Source organism: Oncorhynchus masou, chromosome 21 (assembly GCF_036934945.1).
Source record: "Oncorhynchus masou masou isolate Uvic2021 chromosome 21, UVic_Omas_1.1, whole genome shotgun sequence".
Classification (NCBI taxonomy): Eukaryota; Metazoa; Chordata; class Actinopteri; order Salmoniformes; family Salmonidae; genus Oncorhynchus; species Oncorhynchus masou.
Genome location: NC_088232.1, coordinates 39,799,323 through 39,811,700, shown reverse-complemented (window position 1 = coordinate 39,811,700; position 12,378 = coordinate 39,799,323). Strand labels below are relative to the sequence as shown.

The 12,378-nt window shown below is 43.7% G+C and overlaps 1 protein-coding gene across 2 annotated transcripts in view; it reads right to left on the bottom strand.

Moving 5' to 3' along the window:
* LOC135508341 (AT-rich interactive domain-containing protein 1B-like) overlaps positions 1 to 9,217 on the bottom strand; it is a 322,882-nt gene extending 313,665 nt beyond the window's left edge. For both annotated transcript variants that reach the window (XM_064928452.1, XM_064928453.1), the window contains exon 1: positions 7,710 to 9,217. In XM_064928452.1, the coding sequence (XP_064784524.1) occupies positions 7,710 to 8,966 (1,257 nt within the window). In that variant the 5' untranslated portion in view covers positions 8,967 to 9,217. The remainder of the gene's footprint in view (positions 1 to 7,709) is intronic.
* Between the last annotated feature and the right edge of the window lie 3,161 nt (positions 9,218 to 12,378).

Sequence of the window (12,378 nt, the reverse complement as noted above, 5' to 3'; positions counted from 1 at the left end):
GTGGCCGCAGAGGGCACACCGCTGGTTGGTGCTGGGGTGGTTCTTCAGGAGGTCGAGGTAGCAGGCGGAGCACTGGTGGGTCATCCCAGGTGAGTAGGCACACAACTCACCCAGAGCCCTCTGTTGCACACATGTGGTTACCTATAGAATTTCCTGAGTTCTCCCCACATTCCCAGGATATGGCACCAGTAGATACAGGCGCAGGGAACTTTATTGGCCGCGCCTTAGCACATAGATTAGGGATCCCTATTGTTCCTGTTGATGTTCCCTTCCCTGTACATGTCTTAGATAGTCGTCCTTTGCGGTCGGGGCTAATTTGGGAGGTCACAGCGCCCATTGCTATGAGAACGCAGGGGGGTCATGTGGAGAGAATTAGTCCCTTCCTGATCGACTCTCCTGCGTTTCCTGTTGTGTTGGGTCTTCCCTGGTTGGGATCCTATTATTTTGTGGCAACAGAGGGCTCTCAAGGGATGGTCCTGTCAGTGTTCAAGGAGGTGTGTTGGTGTTTGCTTAGGTGCCACTACGGTGGAAAGTCCAAAACAGGTTTCCACCATGCACATTCCCCCCGAATATGCCAATTTGGCACTCGCCTTCTGTAAAAAGAAGGCAAATCAATTACCACCCCATCGACAGGGGGATTGTGCAATAGATCTCTTGGTAGAAGCTGCACTTCCCAGGAGTCACATGTATCCTCTGTCACAGGGGGAGACGGTGGCTATGCAGACATATGTCACCAAATCTCTGGGACAGGGATACATTCAGCCTTCCATCTCACCTGTCTCCTCAAGTTTCTTTTGTGAAGAAGAAGGATGGAGGTTTGCGCCCGTGTAATGATCATCAAAGTTTAAATAAGATCACGGTAAAATACAGTTACCCGTTACCGCTCATAGCCAGTATGACCGGGTCATTACACGGGGCGCGCTTCTTCACAAAATTGGACCTCAGGAGCACTTACAACCTGGTGAGTATCTGGGCGGGAGATGAGTGGAAGACTGCATTTAGCACCACTGCTGGGCATTATGAGTACCTTGTCATGCCGTACTGGTTAATGAATGCTCCATCAGTCTTCCAATCCTTTGTAGATGAGATTCTCAGGGACCTGCACGGGCAGGGTGTAGTGGTGTATATAGATGACATTCTAAAATACTCCGCTGCACGCGCCGAGCATGTGTCCCTGGTACGCAAGGTGCTTGGTAGACTGTTGGAACATGACCTGTACGTCAAGGCTGAGAAATGTCTGTTCTTCCAACAGTCCGTCTCCTTCCTAGGGTACTGCTTTTCAGCTTCAGGGGTGGAGATGGAGAATGACCGCATTTCAGCCGTGCGTAATTGGCCGACTCCAACCACGGTAAAGGAGGTGCAGCGATTTTTAGGGTTTGTCAACTACTACCGGAGATTTATCCAGGGTTTTGGTCAGGTAGCGGCTCCCATTACCTCCCTGCTGAAGGGGGGACCGGTGCGACTGCAGTGGACAGCTGGGGTGGACAGGGCTTTTGGTCACCTGAAGGCTCCGTTTACCTCGGCTCCGGCGCTGGCTCATCCTGATCCCTCATTCATAGTTGAGGTGGACGCGTCCGAGGCAGGGATAGGGGCTGTGCTGTCTCAGCGCTCGGGTACGCCACTAAAGCTCCGCCCCTCTGCATTCTTTTCGAAGAAGCTCAGCCTGGGGGAGCGAAACTATGATGTGGGGGACCGGGAGTTGTTGGCTGTTGTCAAGGCTCTGAAAGCGTGGAGACATTGGCTTGAGGGGGCTAGACACCCTTTTCTCATTTGGACTGACCACCGCAATCTGGAGTACGTTTGAGCAGTGAGGAGACTGAACCCTCGCCAGGCAAGGTGGGCCATGTTTTTCACCTGTTTTGTTTTCACCCTTTCCTACAAACCAGGTTCCCAGAACATTAAGGCAGACGCACTGTCCCGGCTGTATATGATACAGAGGAGCGGTCCACGGATCTCACTCCCATAATTCGAGCTTCTCGCCTGGTGGCACCGGTGGTATGGGAGGTGGACGCGGACATCGAGCGGGCGTCACGTGCAGAGCCCACTCCCCCTAAGTGTCCAGCTGGGCGTCTGTACGTTCCGTTTGATGTCCGCGATCGTTTGATCTGTTGGGCTCACACGTCACCCTCCTCTGGTCATCCTGGCATCGGTCGGATGGTGCGCTGCCTTGCTGGGAAGTACTTGTGGCCCACTTTAGCTAAGGACGTGAGGGTCTATGTTTTCTCCTGTTCTGTATGTTCATAGTGCAAGGCACCTAGACACCTGCCCAGAGGGAAATTACAACCCCTTCTCGTTCCACAACGACCGTGGTCACACCTATCGGTGGATTTCATGATGGGATCTTCCCCCGTCGCGGGGTAACACCACAATCCTGGTCGTGGTGGATCGGTTTTCTAAGTCCGGCCGTCTTCTTCCTTTGCCCGGTCTCCCTACGGCTCTACAAACTGCGGAGGCTCTGTTTACCCACGTATTCCAGCACTACGGGATGCCTGAGGATATAGTTTCTGATCGGGGTCCCCAATTCATGTCTAGAGTCTGGAGGGCATTTATGGAACGACTGTGGCTATTGTTATTTTTCCGCTGATCTTTAATTACTAGTTACTTCTATCTCTTATTCTTATCTGTATTTATTTGAAACCGCATTGTTGGTTAGGGGCTCGTAAGTAAGCATTTCACCGTAAGGTTTTCGGCGCATGTGACTAATAAAATTTGATTTTGATTTTATGAGTCAAAAGAGTTCATGCAAGAAGGGTCAATGCAGATAGTCTGGTAGCGATTTGGTTAACTATTTAACTAACTATTTAGCAGTCTTATGGCTTGGTGTAGAAGCTGTTCAGGGTCCTGTTGGTTCCGGACTTGGTGCATCGGTCCCACTTGCCATGCGGTAGCAGAGAGAACAGTCCATGACTTGGGTGGATGGAGTGTTTGACAATCGTTAGGGCCTTCCTCTGACCCCGCCTGGTGTAGTGGTACTGGATGGCAGGAAGCTCAGCCCTAGTGATGTACTCTCGTTCTCTCCACAGCCTGAGAGTGTGTACTGGCTACCACTGATAAAGGCCATGCTCAGAGAAAAGGGTTAGGTAGCAGAATCTCACCATGTTCTCTATATAGAGCTGGTCCTGTCTATCAATGTCATCCAGACGTCTGTTATGTCCATAGAACTGGTCCTGTCTATCAATGTCATCCAGACGTCTGTTATGTACATCAGTCATGTAGAAATGTTCACGTCAAAATAACAAATCATTAGGACACAAAGAGGCTATGGGTTTGAACTACCTCAATCATGTAGTGCAGCATTACCATGCAGTTTGGGATTGGGAATAAACTAGCATCCTAAACTCCAAATAGCCAAAATCCAAACAAAAACAATGCATCACAGTCCAGAACAAAAAGTTACAATTATTTTATTAGCGAGCTAATTATACGTACAGTCAACGCTCCGAATGGTCAATTTCTTTATGGCAAATCTGAATTAATTGGCATTTTAAGAAAATCATGGGCAGTCCCAGGATAATCTAGTTGCCAATTACGCTCATGAGCATTGTGTTTCATCCAGCAAGATGAAAACCCTGGCCGTCTGTCAGACCCTTATCGGGAACAACAGAGCAAATGAACATTTCACTGTGTTGTTCCTAATCAGCGCTAGGCTAGGAGAGCCTGAGATGAAAACAAAGCAACATGAAGAAAGCGTGGACGAGCAAGGGAAGGAGCTGAGGCTGGAGAACTAGTGCTGACGAGGCTACTTCTATCTGCTCTACACTGCGCTGTCCCACACACACACACACACACACACACACACACACACACACACACACACACACTGAAATATTAAATAATGTGCATACAAACCCAGACAGTCAAGCAAGAATATGAACATAAAGCCAGATATACAAGGACATGCAATCGCGCACACACACACACATATACATACACACAGCAGTGTATTACCCTTATACTGTAAATAAGTGAACACATGTTTTAAAGACTGAAAGGCATAACTAGATTGAGAGAATATAATAAGCACTGTGTCAAATCAGTCAATACCAAAATTAGAACAACAGTTTCATTTTCCAAAAAAATTAAATTTTGTGTGTTTCTTTACTGGCAGAATTGGAAGGCCAAAAAGATCATCAAGGACATCAACCACCTGAGCCACTGCCTGTTCACCCCGCTACCATCCAGAAGGTGAGGTCAGTACAGGTAAATCAAAACTGGGACCGAGAGACTGAAAAACAGCTTCTATCTCAAGGCCATCAGATTGTTAAACAACCATCACTAACACAGAGGCTGCTGCCTACATACAGACTTGAAATCATTGGCTACTTTAATAAATGGATCACTAGTCACTTTAATAATGCCACTTGAATGTTTACATACTGTATCTTACATATCTCATCTCATATGTATATACTGTATTTAATACCATCTATTCCATCTTGCCTATTCCGCTCGGTCATCGCTTATCCATGTATATGCATTTGTATTTATTCTTACTCCATCCCTTTAGATTTGTGTGTATTAGGCAGTTGTTGTGGGATTGTTAGATGACTTGTTAGATATTACTGTAGTGTCGGAACTGGAAGCACAAGCATTTCGCTACACTCGCATTAACATCAGCTAACCATGTGTACATGACCAATCAAATTTGATTTGATTTGTTATGATTTGACCTATTTGATGAGAAACTAAGGAACAGTGTGCAAAAGCAGACAGACCACTAACTGATCACAGGGACTCTCTCTCTCTCTTCCTTTGTCCATTTCCTCAATCAAATAGGCCAGAGTAATTGAAAATCCGGGACAATGCAATTTGGACGAAAGAGTAGCTTCAACTAGGGGTTTCCTTCCTGTAGTTCTACCGTGTGTGTGTGTGTGTGTGTGTGTGTGTGTGTGTGTGTGTGTGTGTGTGTGTGTGTGTGTGTGTGTGTGTGTGTGTGTGTGTGTGTGTGTGTGTGTGTGTGCGTGTGTGTGTGTGTGTGCGTGCGCGTGTGCGTGTGCGTGTGTGTGTGTGTGTGTGTGAGAGTGTGTCTTCACCTCCCAGTCTGTTTTAAATGAGGAAAGTGTTTTCACAGTGCTTGCTCCTGTAGAGGGGCAGTGGGGAGGAAATTAACTTGAAAGAGGGAGATTCTGCCGACAGGTAATTGAAGCATGTTTAATCAAACACACACACACACACAGAGAGAGAGACGTTGAGGTGCTTAAAGCCAGATCATGGCTCAAATGGAGGATCCACATTAGACCACATTAGGTCCTGACACACAACCCCTGTTGGTGCACTGACTGAGGAACCTCTCACAGTTGATTACAAACCTGTTTATCCACATGTATACAGGATTTCTGTTCATATGAAACAACTAAAACACAATCTCTACTCCGGGTTCAAAATAAAATACATTGTTGTATGAAAATAAATAAATAAAAAAGTAAATACCATGTTCAACTGCATGCAACCTGTGCAAAACATATTGTACATTATTTTAATAATAAGAGATGAATTTAGTTGATATCCTCTAGAGATTTATTCTGCTTGTAAATGTATGCTTATAATGTGCATCTTTAGCCCACTGATGTCTTTAAATATTAGGGCCAAATATGATTGCTACAATTTATTTACCAATTACAATTTGTAAGCTATTATTCTCTGAGGCTGAAGGAGAGGCTTATTAACATAATGGCTGCCCTGCTCGGCTATGGTATGCATCACATACAATCATTACCCTCCAATGACTAACTATGATTATAGCCACCGCTGTTCATAATGTTTAGATGGCACGGAAAATTGTCATAAATATGCAGGTTGCCGTATAATGTCACGAGTGTTGACCTGGAGGCAGAACTGAGAGATTTCCCCTTAGATAGGCCAGCTGCAAGGAGAAAAAAAATGTCTATATTGTAAAAATTCATGAAAACAAAAATGAGCTTAGGTTTAGGCATCAGGGTTATTAGTGTGGTTAAGGTTCGGGTTTAGGGTTGGTTAAAAATCATATTGCTTGACTTTGTGGCTGTGCCAACTAGTGACTTCTCTGCAGAACTACCTCCAGAACAAGATTTATGACGAAAAATGCTAACCTGACATAAATATTGCTATTCTAAAACCTGGCATAATATTTTAAAAAATACTTTGAATTATTTTCCTGTAGCGTTACGTAAGACTAAAAGCATGACAATGATATAGATGGTATGACGTATTGTAGATGCTTAGCACTGTGGTTGTTGTGCATCCAAAATACAGTATATAATATAATAACTATTTGTGGCATGAAAAGCATGTAATTAATATTACAAAGGGGGCCTTCCAAACGTCCTAAATTATGACTGTACTAAAACTACTTCAGACAAATAATTTATGATCTGTTGAATGACATGTCTAAGCTATAAAATATGGGCTATTATTACTATGGAATTACTAGGCCCACTACAATAAAAATGTCCTCAAAATCCCCCATGCACACAGGTCTTCCTGGGAACTACAGAAAAGTAGCCTTGTGTTTTGTTTGGAAGAGAGTGAAAGACCACACCTAGGCCACACTTCCACTTTGCCCTGGGGTCAAATATCTGGGTCATTTTCAGCAGAGTTCATCCTTGACACTAAAAATGTATCCATTCATGATAACACAACCCAAAGGCATGATGTATATATACAACTCTTCATTATTCTACAGCCTCGAAGATGGCGTTCTATAGGCAACGTTATGAATAGTCCGTCCCCGTCCCCCACCATGCTCCGGGTCAAGCGCCTGAAGAGAGGGTTCAGCACTTTTTACATGAGAAGCGCTCAGCACCCTTGTGGGGAGACGGAGAGCCAATCAGATGGCAGATTTGATGTCAACTCAGAGGGAGTCGTCTGGGGAGTTTTACATCCACTTCACCTCCACAATTCAAATTCCAAACCTTGCAATGGAGAGAAAGCCTACTTACTTTCCAATAAATAACCCAGGCGGACAGCGTGATACACAGACACGCCTCCCCTTCGACAGTCATAGCGACTATACTATATGCGCAAACATCGATTGCTAATTAAAATATATATATTTTGAATATGTAATTTGGACATATTTGTCATTAAAAACAATATTAATCAATGGGTAACGTTTTAATTCGTCGAGACCCTATACAGCGCGTCCCTCCAAATAACGTTTTTCTAGGTGTCTGCAACCACGTCCGCAAGAGGGCGAATCTCCAACATAAATAATTGTTTTAATTAAATAATGTAAATGCGTAATATCTTACACAAATAAAGCTCATCAATTAAAATATGTGTGGGAAATAATCAACACACAGTCAAGGTAAATGCATTGCAACGATTTTAACCAAATACATATTAATAATTATAATTGTATTCTGTTTAACGCGCCTTTACGCGCAAAATTATATTGAGTTTCCAAGCATATTTACGACTAATAGCCTATATTAATTGTGTAAAATCTCTGTTGTGAAATATTGCCCGTATCGCACAAATACGTGACTGACAGGCTATTGTTTTTCTCGCAAGAGTCACCTTGAGCAGATCTGAAACCAGCCAGTATTATCTTCTCCAATTACTTTACAGCTAGATTAATATTTAGAAGTGCATTATTTACCGACAAAACATCATATTTATGTGAAGTCGAGAGGGATTATTAGTTTCTGTGTAATAACACATTTCAACAACTCTACAAACATGACAGGTGTGACTCAGAGTACAGCTGAGTTTGTAAAACTAGTATTTACCTGTGGTCTGCTGATACCTGGCCCTCCGTTTCCAGGACTCATGGACGGGTGATTTCTCTGTTGCCCTGGCCAGCCATGGGTTGTGGAGCCATACTGAGAAGTCATGTCTTTGCCCAGGCCGATGCCATCTTGTTGTTGTGCAGAGGGACTGTTATAGTCTTGATAGCCACTGCCATAACCTCGCATCATTGGACTTGGAGATGTCAGTAATTGGTTTAGTGTCGGGGTGGCCCCGGTAGGATGCTGACTCTGTCCTGGGAATCTCTGAAAGACCCCAACACTTCCACCAGAACCGCAGGCAGCAGCTCCCATAGCAGCCTTGACATGGCCAGCTGGAGTGTTGCTGCCAGGGCCAATCAGCATGTTACTGCCCTGTCTGGACGGGGCCATCATGCCATAGCCCGCGCCACAGTAGCCCTGCCGGTAGCCAGGATAGTGGTTGTAGTGGCTGTTGTGGTACCCTTCTTGGGAGTTGTGCACTGGGTCCATGTTGTTGGGTCCCGAAGAGTGCATCATCCCCATCCCTGTGCTTTGTTGTCCGCCATGTTGATCATAGCAGGGCCCTACTCTGGAAGTGCCATAGTAGTTATTAAACTCGCTGTTTCCTCCCGCGCTCTGGGGCTGGCTGATGATGTTGTTGGTCGTTGGTCCCAAGTTGGAATGTTCATACCTAGCACCCATCCGCTCCCCTGGTTTACAGGTATGATCCCCATCACCTTTATTTAGCATCTGCTGCTCTGACTGGCTACCCAAAACACCCTCCTTCCCTCCGTGATGGTGATTCTCACTCTCTCCCCTTGTTGCTTGGCTGTTGTTGTTGTTGTTACTTTGTATCTGGCGCTGCTGATGCTGAGGAAACGGGTTAAATTGTGACTGCTGTTGCGGCGGTGTGGGGTGCTGAAGGGGATCTCCGCTCCCAACATTTTTCAGTTTATGGTTCTCTATCAACCCGGTTTCCATCCTCCCCGGAGATATCGTCGAATCTGACGAAGTGACGTTATTTCCACTATCCTTCTCCGATGTGTCAGAATTGTTATTCGGAGAATAAGTTGAATTGACCATGTTGAGCTCATTTCGGTGGTGGTGATCAACATTATTCATTGTGTTAGTCCCATCAACAGCTCCAAGCATTTCTCCAGATCTCGATATATTTCCTCCTCCTGATTTCCCTGAATGTATCTCTTGACCCAAATTGCCAGACAATGTGTTATTCTTATTATTAGTTAATGTCGGTGCTGATGCCACTTGCGCAGCCATTGTCACTTGAACATTTTAGACAGGGACACTGACCGACGCACAGAACACTATCACACAAAAAAATACAGACAGAGGAAAAACACAAGCAGGAAAAAAATATTCAATGGAAAAACGAAGCTATGTTATAGCGCTGTAATGCTTGTAAAAATCGGCGGTGAAATGCGTTGCTGACAGCCGCGGCTTTGGCGCCGTCAGTGAGGCTTCATGCTGAAGTTTGTCGTCCGGGTTTAAATGAAACTTTTTTCCTTTCCTCCAACCCGGATATGGGTAAATGCTTGTCTCCCGGAGCCCTTCTGGCCCAGCATGGCATGAGAGAGAGAGAGCAAGCTCCACCAGCTATTATCCACCACCAGGCTCCAACGCGCCTCACATGGAAAACGCGGACGGGAGTCTCCAATGTTATCCAGTGAAGGAAAGTCACTGTATAATTTAATATAGAAACAATATTGAATGGTAGCATGGTATCCGGATGAATCAGTCCTATTGAAAAGAGGAATAGCCTACTTAATAGACTACATTTCATTTTATACCATCATGCTGGAATTTTGTAAGCTACCTCTCAGAGAGGCTTGTGTCTTCCAAAGAGGAGCAGCTCCATCTTAAATACATGCCTATATTCCAGATCTGGATTTGAGTGTCGCCTACTCCGCTCCGCTCCCTCTTGGCTCATTCCAGTTTCTGCAGCTCTGAAAGACAGAGACACGCAACCACAGAAGCTGCAGCGCACAATCATGTTGCTATCAGAATAAGTATGTAATCTCACGCTGTAACCACCCTAACCACAAGCGTTTTCATCATCTTGAGCGGTTATGAGAACATTGTTTTTGAAATATAAGTGACGTCACTGCCCTTGACTATTCGGTCCCTTCATTTTCCTCTGCCTATTCTCTCTCATCAGCTTGTTATATTTTGGGTAGAAGCTATGAATTTATCTAATTATATATTTAACAGATAAATAAGTGTTGCTCGGACCTAAAATACACAGTGGTGAAAAAAGTACCCAATTGTCATACTTGAGTAAACGTGAAGATACCTTAATAGAAAATTACTCAAGTAAAAGTGAACGTCACCCAGTAAAATACTACTTGAGTAAAAGTCTAAAAGTAATTCGTTTTAAATATACTTAAGTATAAAAAGTAAATGTCATTGCAACAATATACTTGAGTGTCTATAGTAAAAATAAAAGTATAAATAATTTCAAATGTCCTTATATCAAGCAAACCTGGCTGCAACATTTTCTTGATTTTTGAAATCACCGATAGCCAGTGGCACACTTCAACACTCAAACATAATTTTACAAACGAAGCGTTTGTGTTTAGTGAGTCCGCCAGTTAGTGTCAGTAGGGATGACCAGGCATGTTGTCTTGCCAAGTACTTGAATTGGACCATGTTCCTGTCCTGCTAAGCATTCAAAATGTAATGAGTACTTTTGGGTGTCAGGGAAAATGTTTGGTGTAAAAAGTACATTATTTTCTTTAGGAATGTAGTAAAGTGAAGTACACATACCCCAAAAAATGACGTAAGTAGTACTTTAAAGTGTTTTTACTTAAGTACTTTACACCACTGACAATACACAGGCCTTTATAACAGAGTAACTACCAATTGATTATCTGATGTAATCCTTACTGTGTAACTGTCTGCACTTATATTCTTACTACGATGTAATTACTGTACATACGTTATTCCTGGGAGCTCTCCGCAATGATGACTTGGCCTATGTAATGCAACAATACAAGTAAAAGCTCTTGATGTGAAATTACTTGATTGTCATTATTAACAGTAGCAACACTGGATAAAGTATATATAGAAACGGTTCCTTACAGAAGTATGACGATGATGATGATAATTAAAATAATTATAATAAAAATGGTGATTTGCTGATGTTACCCATTTGAGGAACACATTTCTCGCAAATGCAAGGGTACTACTGTACATTATATTCCATGTAATAACAAGTTTCTGAACTTGATAATAATCTGACATAAATGCTGAGTGAATGTCTCCTCTTCCTCACCATCAGTAGTCCCCGTCAACGGCAAGGACAGAAACAGACCCCTGGTGGAGACAGTATGTAAGCACAAGTATACCAGATGCTATATATCATTGTAGTGCACCTGATGCAATAGCTCCATTTATATACATGTAGGCACTGTTTATAACATGGCAATATGAATGATGGAAAAGTAGGCTTACATCCCTTGCATACACTCCAAACATAGACTCATTCAAATGCAGAATGCAATGAAAGCCAAAGACATCCATCTAGAGTCTCTTCGCCATTAGTCTTGATGAGTCCATATGGTAAAGAGTAAACTAATAAACTACACAGTAAACTAGTAAACCTCACAGTCCTGACGCTGTTGCGGCTCTCGTTTGTGGAATGACCGAACCAAGGTGCAGCGTGGTAGGCGTACATTGTTCTTTTTATAGATGCCTTCAAAAACAAAAGAACAACGAAAATTTAAAAAAGCGCACAGTTCTGTAAGGCAAAATAAACTATACAGAAAACAAGATCCTACAAAACCCCAAAGGAAAATGACAACCCATATATGATCCCCAATCAGAGACAACGATAGACAGCTGCCTCTGATTGGGAACCATACTCAGCCAAAAACACAAAGAAATAGAAAACATAGATTTTCCCACCCTAGTCACACCTGACACATAGAGAATAATAAGGATCTCTAAGGTCAGGGCGTGACAGAGGCAATTGGTTCCAAGATGGCGTAGCAGTCAGACGTCCTTTGTCCTCATCTTGTCCCGTGTATATATATTTTATATCTTTTTATCTTTTTCTTCGCATATCTTTTTATATATTTTTTCTAAAAACTCAACTTAAAAACACTCTCCTGCAACCCACCTCACCAAATGTGGTGCGGATCTTTTCTTTTTCAAAAGTATTATTCACCTCGTATCCAAAATCCACAACAGAAGCTAGCCAGAAGTTAGCCAGCTCACTAGCTAACGTTAGTATTCAGCTAACCACGGCTAGCGGTCATCAGCTATCCTTTAGCTCGGAAAGCTATCGCCAGTTTTGTACAACGCGACTCAGACCGGAGGATACCGGACCAATTTTCTCTCCATATCCCCGGATTTCTACCGCAAGCTCTGGACATTTACACCTGGATCTTGCAGCTAACTAGCTGCTATCCGAGTGACTATTGGCTAATGTTGATTCCGGAGAAAACACCAATTATCCCATAGCTAGCCAGCTGAAGAGTTCCATCAGCCACTCCTGGGCTACAATCACCTATCCGGACCCGTTTTACTGCCGATACAGAGCCCCATCGGGCCTTCACGACTGGAATACCAACGTTATCTGCCCGAGGGAGTTATTCTACTGGCCCCCCCATCGCGACATAACCTGAGCGCCCATCTGTTAACTGCGGCCCGTTAATCATTAGCTGTCTTG